The sequence below is a fragment of the Perognathus longimembris genome, chromosome 5, assembly GCF_023159225.1.
Source record: "Perognathus longimembris pacificus isolate PPM17 chromosome 5, ASM2315922v1, whole genome shotgun sequence".
Taxonomy (NCBI): Eukaryota; Metazoa; Chordata; class Mammalia; order Rodentia; family Heteromyidae; genus Perognathus; species Perognathus longimembris.
Window position 1 is genome coordinate 27,654,989 of NC_063165.1, and position 17,255 is coordinate 27,672,243.

The following is a 17,255-nucleotide window of genomic DNA, read 5'->3' on the forward strand; positions in this document are numbered from 1 at the left end:
TTTTAGCCTATTTTGAAACACATTTTATTTGACATATGGGAGTATGAGAGTTAATCAAAGGCATTTTTGACTAGGGATAATATAAAAATGAAAAACTAATGGAGAAAAATGAGGATGATTTAATTCTATTCAAGAAGTAAGGTACTACTTTATTGTAGGTATTTATACATACATGTTTATAAATTTGGATAAGATATGAATTTTAATATAATCAAATTCCAGTGTGTATATAATATAAAGGAAGTAAATAATTGGTTCTTAATCCACAGAATTTGTAAAATGTAAGTCTTTATCAATAAAACCATAAATTCATGTAATCCAAATTCTTGGAAGCAAAATTAAATAGTGCACTCAAAATCTTTAGACTGAGATTTTATAGTGTAGATTACATATATTGTGACAAAAATTTTAACAGTGTACTTAATGCATGATAATTTGCAGTCAATTACATATAGTTATTTAAAATTATATATATATATATCTTCCACTGCATTGATTACTAAGGTTTATAATAAATAATCAGAAACATAAATAGGAAAAAATACAAATAACCCCCATAATTTCTCCTCCTAATAGCAATTAAAATGTTGACTTAAGATCTTTGAATTTCAAGGGGTATGTAATATAAGAAATCATTTTCAGATAAAGGGCTATTTACTCAAATATTTATCCTTTGTGATAAATCTCTGGGCCAAAAAGCAGTCTACCTATTTCTCAAAATGACTTTTACCTCAAAATCATAAACTAACTGGGCTACTTGCTCACTGAACAAATATAATGCACGATGGTTGTACAGGGAAGCAAATATGCTAAATATCCAGGAAATTTCTTTTATTTAAAAATATGTAAAAATCAAAGTAACTTTTACTTCATGGGGCAATTAAAGTAGATATAGTACTTATTACTAAGTACTAAAAGTCTTGTTCCAAAGAGGTAAAGATAATTAAAATAAACATGATGACTTTACTTCTTTAAAGTGTCACATTTGTACTAGTTTCCTGGTGGGAATAAATTGGTTCAAAATTAGATTAGTTACTAATTAAATGTTGAGTTTATTTAATGTTGTGTTCAAGATCAAAGTCCACATCAATTTACTTTAAAAAACACATTGACAAGTATTAAACTTATGTCCTGAAATATCGTGAGAAGTCATCATTTGCAATTAAGAAATAAACATAAATTACAAAAATAAATATATTATATTCCCAGACAACAAGAAAAGTAGATATCAGGGCTTGCCACATGTACCTCAGATTTAGCAGCAGGCCAGTTCTCCCTTCTACCTGAAAAAAAAAAAGTAGATATCATTAGCCTTATGAAATTACTCTTTAGATTTACTATAGTCCCTGAAACTAATTACAACAAATAAGTAATTACAGAGATCAATGCTATTGATTTCTCCTTTTAGAATTCATTGACACCGACTTGGTCAAGAAGTGTGCATTAATCATTATTCTACTACATGAAAATGAAGTCTTTTGTAAAGAGCAGTTATAAAATGGATGGCTATTCTTCAGTCTTAATGATTCAGGGTCTAAATGTTAAGGTCATTTTCAGAAAGTATTCTTGGCATTGTTAATTGACATTTGTTACCCCACTACCTGGTGCTAATTGGTCTGCAACCATTTAAGGCTACGAAAGAGATTGATAGGAAGAAAAATATGTATTCCTCTTTAATGGCCATAAAAGAATTATTCACCCAAATACAAGGAGGGAGAGAAAAAGGGAGGAAAGTTATTTTTTGCTTCCCCTGAGCAAACATGTAATTTCCATGATTTCTTTTTAATGACTGCGGTCTGTGGCCAGTAGGCACTGATTTATGAAAAGCTGTAAAAGATCAGGTGGAACTCTGTAGGACATCATTTACAGCTGCACGGATTGAAACCTATCTAATTTGTCTAGTAAAAGTGTGAGCTCACGGTGCACATCACCCGGCCTATAAATTTCCCCTTCAGACCCAGCGTCTGGGGCTAGGGCTGAACAAAAAAATAAACGCCTCTGCCTGCAGCTGCTCAGTAAGCCCAGATTCCCTTGGTGCGCATGAAGAGACATCAGAGGCTCTTCGCAGTAAGAGACAAATTCCTATCCATTGATAAACTCTCCAGATGTCCTCTCAGAGGAGGAAAGGAACCAATTTTTATTTGAAATCCCCAGAGAAATCCTGGAAGTGGAAAAATGATACTTTGCAGAACTGGTTATTCTGAGGTCACTGGCATTAAAATTAGGTTTTTCTTTTCTTTCTTTCTCTTTTCTTTCTTTTTTCCTTGGTCGTCATTGTACTTTGATCCAAGTAATAACCAGAAGAACTCAGTTGGAATCACTCTAATCCCTAATCCACAAGTCCTGTTCTATTTCAATTTGTGTATACTAATTTTTGCCAAACTGTCGTTGTGTCTGGCTAACATGTTGAGTTAAAACTACAGGCGATTTGGAGTTAAGAAAAAAAAATCTGAACAGTGCTATTACGCACACTTCATAAACATTCTGAATAAATATCCTGGGGTTTGAATATTTATACCCACAAACCCATAAATAAAAAAGTATTACTAGTCATTGAACCAGGAGTTGACATCAGGGTTTGTGCTATGGCTACTGTTGACATGGAAAGTATGAGGTGAATGTGTGTGTGTGTGTGTTTGTGTGCACATGCACATGTGTATGCGTGTGAAATTTAACATCACTTCATCCTAACTCACTTAATTTTTCTCAAGAACTTTTGTCACACAGGATTTAAAAATATTTCTGTCATGTTTATTTCCTAGTAAGTAAGTAAACACTGAAGAAATGTAGTATTATACAGTGTTATACATAATGCACCTATTGAAGACTATATTACTTAAGATAGCTTTAGCCAAACAATAATAGTCCAGCTATTGACAAGTTCCAATCAAAGAAAGTTAAAGAGGTCACTGAGAATAGAAACAAAACAAACAAACAAACAAAAAACATAAAACCAGTTTACTAATAAGCTACTCTTTGAGCTATACAGAGTAGGAAGATACTGTCCTCCGTTTTCTTTGTCATTTTTTTTCTTTTAATAAATCGGGACTTAGGAATGTTCCTTCCTAGATCTGCAATCAGGCCTGGAATTATATAAAATAATCCTAGCAGTCCCTCTTGTTAATGATGAATTGGGTTGTAAATATAAATCAATATCCCAATCCATATCTGAAGAACTATAACTACATGTATGAGAGATTTGCCACTCGATGTCAAATAAGCAAGAACTTATTACTCAACAGGTTTTGCATTAATTTTTGCAATGCTTACAACTAATCACAGGTTTTGCATTTATTTTGCAATTCTTACATCTAATCACATGTGTAGCATTATTTACATCTGGGTTGGAATTACAACCTACTGTAAAAGTAGCTTAGATTGTCCAAAGTGTTCTGTTGAAGCAATCTAAGCAGTGTCTATGAACAAACAACCAGTGGATAGAATTTAAAGTTGAAACGGAATCCATTAATAAAACAGTAAAATATTCACCATGCCAAATCTACTATCACAGTGCCTTGAATTGCCACTATTTTTTGTGACTACTAAACAAATTATGCAAAAAAGTATGGGTGTACTTTTGCTATACACTGTCTGCCGAATCCTGATCTCTTTCCTTTTCCTGATTTCTGTTCCTGCAGGCCATCAAACCTTCTCCTGGACCAAAGCAATGTCGACATCGCTACCTTCCGCACAACAGGCGATTGGCTCAATGGGGTCCGGACAGCGCACTGCAAGGAAATCTTCACCGGCGTGGAGTACAGCTCTTGCGACACCATCGCCAAGATTTCCACAGAGTAAGGAAACACAAGACACGATTGAAAACAATGATAGATTGTGAACGTTCTACAAACCCTATCTGGTTTAATGAACATGCTCTAGATATCATTCACACTTCTGAGTGAGTGAGCTGTGGATTCTGTAACCAAATCTTTAAGATGTTTGGGACTTACTCTCTCATGTAGAACCCCCAAACAAGTGTCTTCACTGATATTATATGCTGAAATACACTAATACTCACACCCATATATCCAGCTCCAATTTTAACACGTAAGTAGACATGGTATATATTCCTGATGTTTGATTTTTTGTTTTGTTTTTGCAATACCAGGGTTACCTCAGGATTTTAATTTTAGATTTATTTCAATACGTTATACTTCCTTGGCAAGGACTCTACACTTGACCCATGTATTTAGTTATTTTTCAGATAGGATCTTCCTCCTACAGCTTTTTATCACAGGTGCACAACACTGAAGCTCCCAGCTATTGGTTGAGAGGGGTTATCTTGAACTCTTCTCTCCTCACCATGATGGCTTCGAATCATAATCTTCACAATATTTTTCTTACATGTATTGTATTAAAATCTTGTCTTACAAGCATTATAGGCAGGAACCACAGGTGTCTGGCCTTTTTCTCTTATTTTTTAAGCTTCACTGTATAAATACAAAATTTGAGATGTGAGTGCAATAATCTGGTGCACACAGAAACATGTCAAAAAGTCTAAAAGTGACTTTCTCAACTATTAAATATTTTACATCATTATTACTAAGTGTCTCCTCTGTAAAATATAATGTTATGTGTGAAAGCAAAAGACAGAGACTTTTGTATTTTCTTCTTAAAAGATTGATAAATGGGGCAGATAATATACATCAAAATATTAATTTATGGATTCATGTGGAAAATACCACAATCATCAAGTATATTATACTCAATTTCTTAGACAATAGTCATTTGTTAGCAGGAATTTGTTTATTTGAAAACATCCTAGACTAAAGGAAGTTTTATAAAGAAGCAAGTGAATCAAGTGAATATTTATGGAAATTATCCTTTATCCACAAGATATGTTTTTTGGCAACTGTAAAGAGTTGAACTCATATATTCACCTCTCCAGGAAAGAAGCCCAATTGACTTCACTCTTCCTGCATGACTATTTCTGTATTCCCATGTGCATAGCTAAATTTATTTTTTCTCAACTCTCACCATTTCACTCAGCTGACCAGGGATCAACTCTTTTATTCTAAATCCCCAGAAGAGAAAATAGGGCTGGCTCAGTTCCATTTCTAGAATGACACCTCTAAAAGTATAAAATTGTTACCATTTTTCACTTCTATTCAAAGAAAGTGAGGTGACATTGGTTCTAGGGTATTTTCCTGATTGTAATAGAGAGAATTCTCTCAAAGAAAAGTACTTGTGGGACTGGGGATGTAGCTTAGTGGTAGAGTACTTGCCTAGCAATCATGAAGCCCTGGGTTCAATTCCTCAGCATCACATAAACAGAAAAAGCCAGAAGAGGCGCTGTGGCTCAAGTGGTAGAGTGCTAGCCTTGAGCAAAAAGAAGCCAGGGACAATGCTCAGACCCTGAGTCCAAGCCCCAAGACTGTCCAAAAAAAAAAAAAAAAAAAGTAGAAAAGTGTTTGTGCTGACAGATACACCAAAAGTTGTCCAGAATATTGTAGCCTGCAGCATCTTTGCCTTTCTTCCTTTGCTCTTTGTTCTATTATTTCCTCTAACTTCCTTTAAGTCTTATGCCTTCTAATATCTGAACATTTTAATGTGTTGAATATATAAAGCATTTATTTTCACCTGTCAATTATAAACAAAGCCACTGTGTTGTATAGAAAAGTAAACTTTAGGAGCTGGGAATATAGCCTAGTGGCAAGAGTGCTTGCCTCCAATACATGAAGCCATCAGCACCCACATATATAGAAAACGGCCAGAAGTGGCGCTGTGGCTCAAGTGGCAGAGTGCTAGCCTTCAGCAAAAAGAATCCAGGGACAGTGCCCAGGCCCTGAGTCCAAGTCCCTGGACTGGGGAGAAAAAAAAAAAAAGGAAAAGGGAAACTTCATATCAAAAAGGAGTAATCAGTATAAACATGAAAATTAGTAAGATACAATTAAATGTATTAAAATTAAAACATTTTAAATTGCTAAGGTGTTAATTTATGATATAACTTCCAATAAGAAATATTTTGAAAAATGAAAGGACCTACAGGAAGAGTTTATTGCTGAAGAGGAGAACTTGTTCTTAGAAAATAACTTTCATAGTCTATTTAGCATGTATTGACTTTCCTATTTGAAGTCGAAATTAATATTTATTGTCAAGACTTCTGACTCAATAAATTTCTGTGGTAGTTACATTGATTAGACATAGTCATAGGTTATAGTTATCAATTCAAACATTTTTATACATCCATATTTTAGTAATATAAATAGGATTGTGATAGGCAAGACACTTTCTTTAAAGCACAACCTGTAACAAGGAACAGCACAATTTTGAAAATGTCCATACCCTGGCCAGAGTTTCAAAGGCCAAGTTATGCCAATGTCTATTCTCGGTAAAATATCAACACTCAGAACTATTGGATACAAAAGCTCTACATTGACATGGATGATACATAAAAATGCAGTTAAAAATGAACTGCAAGTTTATAATTTAAATAGAGGAAGCTGTGGGTGTGGTAAGAAAAGGTGAAATGACAATATTTTTAACTTCCAAGCTATTAGTTTTGTGTTAATAACTTGGTTTTGAACACCAAACTCCTTTTGGCTAAGTAGACTATTTCACTTCGTTTTTATTTTCATTTGAGAAATCTGCAAGTATGTATCCAAGATGAGAGTCATCTATTTTCTGACAGACTGGGTTCTTTTAGCTTTGTCTTTCACACTCTGGGGAATGGTGTTACATGGTTCCGTATTCCCTGGCTCACATTGGTGTTTCTTCTCTTCCTGTTCCATTTAGATTCACTATAAGATTAGCATCTGTTCCCTTAAAACTCCTTGAAATAAATTACTTCCTTAGGTCACCACAGTGTCTTATATACTCATGTCCTGAGTTTGTAATACAAAGGCAAGGATTTATAAAATGTCTTAAATACAGTAATATATTGAGCAATATTTTCACATTATGTGCTATAAAACATTTAGCTACCTATTTCATATCATTTTATACTCTTAGACACATCAAACTTAAGTCAGCCTCCATTTTCTTTCTTTTATCCCATAACTTAGAGTGCATTTCACTTAGCATCATGATATGTGATCATATATATGTACATAGCTATTGAGCTATTGTGATCATCTTCCAGGATTATCCTAGACATATACTAATTATTACCAAAGAGAGAAACCATAAAGTCTCTGTTTCTTTGGGTCTGGCTCACTTCACTTACCATGATTTTTTCAAAGTCTTTCCATTTCTTTATGAAAGAGGCAATGTCATTCTTTTTGATAGAAGCATAATTTCTTGAGCCATTCATCTACTGAGGGTTATCTGGGTTGGTTGCTATTTTCAGTATGGTAAATTGTGCTGCAATAAACACAGTAGTGCTTGTAGATTTAGTGTCATCTTGCTGGGTCATAATGTAGGTCTATGTTTAGCCTTTTGAAGAACCTCCATACTGCTTTCCAGAGTGGTTGAACAAGTTTACACTCCCAACAACAGTGTAGAAGATTTCCTTTTTGGCCACATGACCACCAGTATCTGTTATTAGTTTTCTTGATAATGGCCATTCTTACTGGTGTGAGGTGGAATCTCAATGTTGTTTTGATTTGCATTTCTTTTTTGGCCAGTAATATTGAGCACTTCTTCATGTTCCTCTTGGCCATTCTCATTTCCTCTTCAGAGAAGTGTCTATGTAAGTCTTTAGTTCACTTATTAAGGAGGCAGTTGTTTTTGTGAGGATTTGTTTTGGGGGAATTTAATTTTTTGAGTTCTAAGTATATTTTAGACATACTGTCTGTTGTATAGCCAGTGAAGAACTTCTCCCAATCTGAGGGCTTTCTGCTTCTCTTGCAAGGTTTGTCTTTGTCATGCAGAAATGGCAATACTGCCAGAGGCTCTCTACAAATTCAAAGCAATACCCAGCAATATTCCAACACCATTCTTTAATGAAATAGAGGAAGCAATCCAAAAATTCATTTGGAAAAATAAATGACCCTTAATAGCAAAAAGAATCCTTAGCAGGAAGAACAATGTGGGAGGAATACCAATACCAAAGTTCAAACTTACAAAGCTATGGTAATAAGTTTTAAAAAAGCTTGGTGTTGGCACAAGAACAGATCTGAGGACCAGTGACATAGAACTGAAGAAACAGAAATAAACCTGCAGACTTATATCCACTTAATCTTTGATAGCTAAGCTAAAAATGTAGGATGGAAGAAAGACAGCCTCTTCAACAAATGGTGCTGGCAAAATTGCTTAAACAATTGTAAAAAACTAAAGCTACATACTAATATATCACCCTGTACCAGGATGGAGCAGTGGTCTTGAGGAGGTAAAATCAGATACCCTGAAAACATTGAGGAATGTATTAGAGAAACACTTGCACTCCTTTGCACAGGTAACTTTTTTAATGAAGTCCCAGAAACAACCCCCCGCCCCCATACACACAAATCAAAGAAAGGTTTGGACAAATGGGATTGCATGAAACTGAAGAGCTTCTATTTTCTTTCTGGCATTAAGATTCTATTCAAAATGATTCACTTGACCACATACCCTAGAGATTATTGTAGTAAACATAGATACCTAAGTGGATATTGATTTTTTTTTCCTTTTCAAACTGAGTTACAGTAGAAGCCAATAGAATTTTGCCCCAGAGTAACTATTTGTTTGGGGGGGAATATTAGCAAAATACAAGCTACTCCAACCATCCAAATTTCAAATGAACCCCACAAAACACATATTTTACTTCAATAATCATAGTTTGAAATAATATTTCATGATGATGATGAATTTTGAAAGGTTACTGAAAGAAGAGAGAAATGAAAAGGGCATAGCTTCTAGGGTTGTGAAAGTTGGAGAGAGAATTAAATGTACAGATGCATATGAAGTAGATTAATTGTTACATGCCATTATCTTGCACCTTCAAATGCCATTTTCATAGTGTCATCACCTGTCCCTTTGCCTTTAAGGTGGCAGATAACACATTAACCTCTACATTCAATTTGCAGTTGCTCTTTAATCTTGAACTTTTCTATCCCTCTTCTGTGGAGGGTAATCTAAATGAAATGAGTACACAGTAAGTGTTTCTGAGACCAGCAGTTGGATAGACCTATTTTGAACATGGCAGAATGAGGGACAGAAATCCTGGACAGCATAGACAGAGGAAAGGGTAATAAAGACAAGCAAGAAATAACTACAAAGAATAATTTCTTTAACTTACTCAAATATGATAGAAGCCTACCTATTAAACAAAATTATATATGTTTGCTTATGTTGTTTTTTCTGAGTGTGAGATGGCTTTATGCTGATTTCCTATGCAGTAGCGTACAGAGATTATAAATTAAAGTATGTCACAAATTGGAATGTGATCTCTCAGTTTCTGATGTATATTTTCCTTCCACTTGAGAATGAATGCTTCAGTTTCAAAAAGGAAGCCAGAGCTAAGCATCAAGATCATCAATCAAAAAGTGAACTTACATTTTTTAAACATCTCAGGAAATTACCATACTAATTTGGGATATTTTTCTGCTTTCTATGACTACCATTTGTACAGAAGAAAAGGAAAAGATAGAATAAAATCCCCATATCATAAAACATAATACAGAACTGAGATAAAATATAAAAAGAGAGAGAATCTAGCAGTTTGCATACCTGCATTTTGTATAACCTTTGTGGTGAGTTTTATATTCAAGTAAATAATTTATATATTCAGTAAATAATTTACCACAGTTTCATAATGGTTCTGCTGTAGTTGGAGGATGAATGGTAAAAGAAATATATGTTTTACAACTTAAATATTGATTCATAGAAATGGTATTGTAATGAATTGTGAGATCAACAGAATTAGCATACATTTCTGTAAGTGATATATTTCAATTTCCACAGTGACTCAGAAAACGCCAAGCCTGATACTGTATGCGTTTTACTAGCCTTTCCTAGGAAAGAAAAGAAAGCTGAAACATGTACTCAGAGAAGACCTCGGGCTAGACCCGAATTTCTTTAGAACTGTTATCAGCATAGAGGAAAACCCTAAGTCATCAGGAATGTGATTCACTGTCAGGATGACAGAGATGAAGATTAGTCTTGGCTAATATTATTGAGCTGATGCAAAGTTCATATTGTGTCTCAAATACTTAAGTAGTGTTTGTTTTGTACACTTTTATAACTTTTGAACCTACATTTTAGGAGCTCAAATAATGTATTTTGATGTACTTGTACTCTCAGTCTTTCTTTCCTTTACATGTATCAAGGAATTGTTCTGTGTGTATGTTTGGTGAGTGGATTATCACACACATATGTGCTCTTTGTTCATACAATTCTCAATTTGCTTGGTTTCCTTTGCCAGATGGTACTTTGCTCTTTAACCACTTAAACATGTTTCTACATTTATCTTCTTAGTAACTATGGATTAAGCTCATTGAATGTATGCTATTGTTCAGGGTACTGTTGCTTAGTGGAGCTCGAAATTAACAAGAGTTGCCTTTCATGTGGTTATTTAACTGCTCCTGACACAATGTGGAGAATAAAGAAATACTTTAGAAAGAAATAATCTTGCTTAAGGACAGAAAAGGAAAGGACTAAGTGCAGAAAGAATGAAGTATAGATAGAGTTTGCAATATTACTCAAGAAGTTCTTGGTAGTAGAGCAACAAACTTGAGTAGAGACCCAAAGAGGTGAACTAATGAAGAAGTAACATGAAACAAGAATGAATAATGCACTTGTTAAATTAATTCCTTTACCTTAAAAAGTCATTACCTATATTCTAATAATCTAAATTTTCATGCCTAATTTCTGAGTTTACACTAATTTTCAATTAATAGAGATATGTCCCCTCACCTAGTTTCTTTTTCTATTTTGTGTTTTCCTTTATTTTAAAGATATGCCTCTTATCTATGGTTTATAAACTTAAAATCTGATAATTAAAAAAAACAGCAATGTTTTATACTTCCTAATTCTGTAGGTCATTTGGCAGAGTTCAATAGTTGAGTCTGTGTTTATCAGTATCAATATTATGGAAGCCTTTAGGGAACAAATGGCCTAATCTGGTTTGGAGAGATGGAAGTGCCTTCATTTCAATATCTGTCTTCTGCAGATGACTGCCCAGCTGGTCTCAGCTAGACTGTAGACCAAAGTGCTTACACCTGTCCTCTCTCAAACTACACTCTTTGGGCCAAGGGATTTATATAACAGAATTATAGTCTCAGAGACATGTTTCAAAAAATAAGAAACAGAAACCTTTTAACTTCTTGATACCTGAAAATTTAAAAAACAACAACAATACAATGCCAGTTTTTACTTCCAACCTTTATAGTCAAAGCAGTCCACAAGCTATTCCTGATTGAATAAAGCCCCACAAAAAAACTGTGTGACTATCTAAAAAATGGATCCGGCTGTTACTACAAATTACCCCAAAGTTATTAGCTTAAATAATAGCAGTTTATTCTTACCAACTCTGGAGGCAGAAATATGAGATCTATATGTTGGCAAGAGTATACACACTTATCTCCAGAGGAGAAAGCTTTCTTATCTATTGTAGCTCCTGGTAAATACTGACAGTTTTGGGTTGTGGCAATATAACTTAAACCTTACATGAACCTTTCTCTGTGTTATTGTGTGGTCTTTGCTGTCTCTTACCTATCATGTGATTTAGGACCTTAAAGTAGATAGATAAAAAAGATCCAATTCCAAATTCCAAAAACATCCAAATTCCAAATGGTTATTTTTTGAGGTTTGGGGAAGATGATATTGAACCCATTGTACTATTCATATTCTCCCACAAAACATAGCAAGACAAGTCTATAAAATGTATGAATGGTTCTAAAATAGAAAGTTAGGTCTGAAGTACTGGGATATAATCATGTAAGTTTTACTAATTAAAAATCTTGCATACACACTACCCAGGAAATTGTGACTCTCATGAGATATGTTCTCTTTCTTACAGTGACATGAAGAAGGTTGGCGTTACTGTTGTTGGGCCACAGAAGAAGATCATCAGTAGCATAAAAGCTCTAGAAACACAATCCAAGAATGGGCCAGTTCCAGTGTGATTGCTGGAAGGAAGCAGTAGCTGTGGATAAGGAAACATCCTTTGGTGGGCTGATTAGATTTTGGAAACACTAGTGGAAGTTCCAAGTCCAATAAGACACTCAGATATGAGTACACATGCCTTAAAATGAAATTGAAAAACTATTTTCCCCTATCATTTAGTGGATGAGTGGGTGGGTGGGCATATTTTGTTTCGTAATTGCTTTAAAAAATATTAGTTGATGGATTAAATTAAACTTTTCAACTCAAAACAGTGAAGAACTAGCATGGAACCATTGATCAGAGATGGTTAAAGAAGCAAAACAAGAAAACAAAATGGACATAATGGTGGTGTTTATGAATAACCACAAATGAAAAAAAACTTGTGATATTTTTATACACAAAAGAAATCTGTAACAGGTATTTTGTTTCTTTAAAAGCAAGCAAAATAGAGGAGTTTATACCTCAAGCTATCTGGCCATATTTACTACCTTTTCATTGTATTAGTCTTATTTTTCAATCTATGTTTAAAGCATATAGAGATGAAGTTTGTAGTTGTTTAAGTACTATACTTTTTAAAACTGTTAGCCTCCTTAAGTGTATCATGTAAAATGTGTTTTAATTTTTGAAAAAAATGTATGTATTTATTTCCTTTTGATTTTTTTTTGTTTTCTATTTATGCCTTGCTGATTTAATTTGGAGTTGTCAACAGCCAAGTGCCAAATGCTTTCTCAAATGTGAGCTGTAGGAAACATTAATGAGACAAAGATAATGAATGATGTTTCCTTCTGAATTATCATGAATCATTTACTATTAGGTCATGAAAACATCAAATACTTTTCCTATTCATATAGCAACAAACTCACAGTCTGAATTATCTCATTTATGTTTGCCTCTGCACTTCATAAAAACTATATGCTCCTGAAGAGAATAATACCCTTGTTTGTACATGATAGCTTTTTAACCAGATAGCATACTATCCCTCCAGCAATAAGGCAACTGTATTAGAGCTCCTAAAATAGTTACACTGGAAAGAATTGATATGCTATTTGGGTTGTTGCATTAACTGAACCACAGATAGGTCAATGCATGAGTCAAATAATCACTTAATGACTTTGAAAAGTCATCTAGTAGCTTTGATTAAACTTACTAAGCTGTTTATAGGTAATGATGATAGCTGAATCATTCATCCATATCTCTGAAGTTTAGGTCAATTAATTAAACATCTTGATCACCAATATACAATATCATTGTCCCTAGGAGCTTTCCACATCAACACAACTATTGTAATTTTGGTATATAATTTAGAAGCCTTGAAATTCATCATGTTTAGTGAGTATACCATATTTGCAATAGTCATCTAGCAAATGACTCAAAATGTGTAGATATTAGAGATTTGTCTTACTGCAGGGATTTGGATTTGCTGACATATGAAGGACAACTCTGGGCACGTTATTTAGTATTTCAAACAATGTACTTGCTGGAGATCTAGGTGTTAATACATTCTGAGGCAACACATAGTTATGCTTCATCATGCTGAGGAGATTGTGTCATGGATATAAAATATGCATTCAATTTAATGCATATTTATGTTGATGTGCAAAACAAGTCAGCTTCCAGCCACAAGTCAAAACTTGCAATTGTTAATCTGTTATAGGGTTAGTATAAGAAGATATAGTTATGTTCTTTCAGACATGAGAATGTTTCCCAAATTTGGACATTTCTTCTAGTCAAATCACACTACTAGAATTCAGCTTTTTTAAATCCATAAGGGATTATGAAATTAATCACAAACTTCATGTATCCATACTAGAAGCCACCAGAAAATCCTCCAGTGAAATATTTTCTGTTTTGAAATGTTGAGATTTAATTTTGGTTTTCATTTCATACCCCCGCCCTGCCCAAACTCATACTTAATTTCTTAAACATTTGTCTGGGTATGCTCAACAGAATCATAAATTTCATAAACAGTAAATGATAATATTGTTGAATCAATTGCACTTATTTTGGCTGTTTTTGTTGTTGTTACTGTTGGAAAGTAGAGGCTGTACACACAGTATCTTGTCTTTTTTTCAATATTTTCCTACCTTGCCTCTTTTAAAGTTACTTTACATGATTCTCATCCTGTATATATGTAAACATAACAGTGTACGATTCCTAACTGTGGAGTAGAGGTACTAGAATATCTAGCTCATGGCCATCTCTTTGTACAGAAACTGCATTGATGTTCAATAAACAATGTTTTACAACTCCTTCTAAATATATGTACCATATAATCTGTTTGTATCTTAAACCTGATTTATACATATTATTTATTTCTGATAATACACCCATTTTATGCTGTATTAAATACCTATTAAGCCATGTACAAATGTGATATGATTGGCAATATGTGTTTACTATAAGCTTGATTTTTTTAAAACATCATTCATTTAGTTTATGTTGTACAATGTAGATGGCCTCTTACTAATGTAAAGTGATTTGTAGTGGAAACATTTATATTTTTATAATAAACATAATGAAAATATTTTTACAGATTGGAATAGAGAACTGGTCCTTGAAACTTTTTTATACATTAATACATGTTGCTTTTTAATAACAAGATATTGAAATTTATATAAGGAACAAAGAATATGATTCAATTATTTTTCTTCCAGGAGTGAGGAGGATTCATGCTCTATAATTCACTTTTTTGGATCCAAGTCTCATTCTCTATATACTAGAAAAATAATCAATATATGTGATCTTCATAGTTAATAAATATTAACTATATGAAGCCATTCTGTGTTCATTACTAGTGTGAAATTTTAAATACATAAGCCTCAGGTGGAATCAAACTGTTGGCCCACATGTCTGTTCATAAAATGATAGATAAAGCCAACGTGGAAGCAGACATTCAGAAAATAATCTCATGACTTTGTCACTATTCCCTCTTTGCCTTCACCCTACTTTTCTCCCATCTGAAAGTAAACAAGATAAGGGTAGGAATGTTAACAAGCTGCAAATGTTTACACATGGAAAATAGTGTTTTGGTAAATAGAGTTCGATACTGTATTTCCTATGAAATAATTTCTGCTCCTTAAATGTTGGAGTGGACATTCTGAGGCATTGTATTGGATCATAAGCCCCATCAGAATAATTTTTAACAGAATATTGTGCTACTTAGAAGGTAGATCGTGTATGGGGAAATGATGCATGCTGCATTGATTACAGATGTCACAGCGGTTCAGGCCCCAAAGAAAAATATTCATTATGAAAAAAGGCAAGGAATTCTGCAAGGGCAAGTAAATGAAAATGAAAAATAAGTAACCTCAATTACCAACTACATGTTAAAACACACTTGATTTTTGACAAAAAGTGGAGCCTTGTCATTTGCAGTCTAATTAAAGAAACGGAAGTTAAAAATGGCAACTCAAAATAGAAACAAATTAACGGACCAAGTTTCCGGTATAAATAGAAGCAATACAAAGAGATTGCAGGCGTTCTGTTATGTTAATTGGAAAAGAGAATATGTAATAACAGACTTGCTAAGAGAAATCGGTGAAAAGATATGTATTTATTTATACAGTATGCCTAGTAATGGAAATTACAATTGTAAGAGTCTGTCCTCTCTCTGTGTCTCTCTGTGTCTGTTTCTCTCTGCCTCTGTCTCTCATCCTATCTCAACCTCATGAATAATAGGATTACATGTATACACACGCACTCCCAGCTGCATCTATGTACTTTACTAGCAACACTTATAAATTTTTCATTGAAATATTTGTAACAATTTGTGAAAAATTATCACCTAATTTTAGTAGATGGGGAACTCTAGGCTCAAAATGTTCAAATCACCTTCATTTAAAAGTATACATCAACTTACTAAACAGGTGATATTTCAATTTTGTTTGTTTTTTGTTTTGTTTTTGGGAAAAAATTATTAGAAAGAAAGTAGAAAAACTTCCCATTAGAAGAGGGACTAAAAGAGGAGTTTTTTTGTATTTATTTATTTAATTTTATTATTAAGGTGCTGTACAGAGGGTTTACAGTTACATATGTAAAGTAGTGAGTACATTTATTGTCAAACTTGTTACCCCCTCCCTTATTTTTCAACCACTTTTCCTCCTCCTCTGAACTGCCCCCCATAGTTGTAGCCTTCATTTCCAACATATTGTCTTGTGAGTATTGCTGTTGAATTTGTTTGCCCTTTGTCTCACCATTTTGTTGTTCCTGTTCCCTTCCCTAATTCAAATAAATATATACACAATACCAGGGTACAAAAATCAAATACAGTGATAACAGGGGACAGACCCTGGGGGGTGGGAATGAAAGAAAAAAGAAAGAACTTCATATAGTACATTAAAAACAAGAAATTTCTAATTATGTCTAATTATATTTTTGTTCATACTATGAAGACTATGATTCCTGAAATGCTCTGAGAATAGCTCTGAGGATTTTTGTGGTTTGCAGCTTGGAAACTCAGTTGGTTTTAAGTTCAATAAACTACATAATGTTGACATTTCTTCTAGGTATGAAGCTTTATGTTTTCCCTAATATCATCATAGTTTAAGAAGAGTGTGAAATGATGGAAATCATACAAAAGGCATAAGAATCAGAGAAATAAATAAAATGTACTAGTCTGAGAACTTTTTTTTAAATAAAAACTCAAGGCCTCAAACACTCACTTGACATTTTTCACTCAAGGCCATCACTCTACCATTAAGTCATATATCTACTTCCTGATACTTGGTTGTTAATTGGAGATGAGTCTATCAGATTTGTCTTCCCAGACTGGAATTAAACTGTGATCCTCAGATCTTAGGCTTCTGAGAAGCTAAGATTACAGATGTGCCAGGTTTAAAGGATATACATTTTGACTAAAACAGAGATCATAAAGGCTTCTGAAAATATTGTTATTGTTATATTGTTAGAAGTCAGAAATAAGGTGAAGTGAGTTTGATATCATGAATTTGCTAAACTTACCTTGTTAGAAAATTATAATAAGTTGATCTGGTTCTGAGGATATAGAAAAATAATCACAAGGCAAAAAGAGTTTTAAAAAATATCTCTGATGAAGGTTTTCTTCTATATATACAAACACAAATTTGTGTAGAACCACAAATTTTGGAATAATGCTGTAATACGTAAGTGCCAAAATATCATCAAATAGAAATAATGAAAAATAAAGTCTTTCATGCAGACTACTCTAAGGTAATTATTTTTCCTTAAGTGATGTTTGCAATGAGTTAAGGCCTGTACTCTTCTCAAAAGTATATAAGGCTGTGGAATAGTGAAACAAAGCAGATGATAGTTGG

General features: G+C 33.5%; 1 protein-coding gene across 2 annotated transcripts in view; it reads left to right on the forward strand.

The window, feature by feature from the left end:
• Epha3 (EPH receptor A3) overlaps positions 1-12,128 on the forward strand; it is a 288,619-nt gene extending 276,491 nt beyond the window's left edge. For both annotated transcript variants that reach the window (XM_048346456.1, XM_048346457.1), the window contains exons 16-17: positions 3,639-3,794; positions 11,879-12,128. In XM_048346456.1, coding sequence (XP_048202413.1) covers positions 3,639-3,794; positions 11,879-11,984 — 262 coding nt within the window. In that variant the 3' untranslated portion in view covers positions 11,985-12,128. The remainder of the gene's footprint in view (positions 1-3,638; positions 3,795-11,878) is intronic.
• The last annotated feature ends 5,127 nt before the right edge of the window (positions 12,129-17,255 follow it).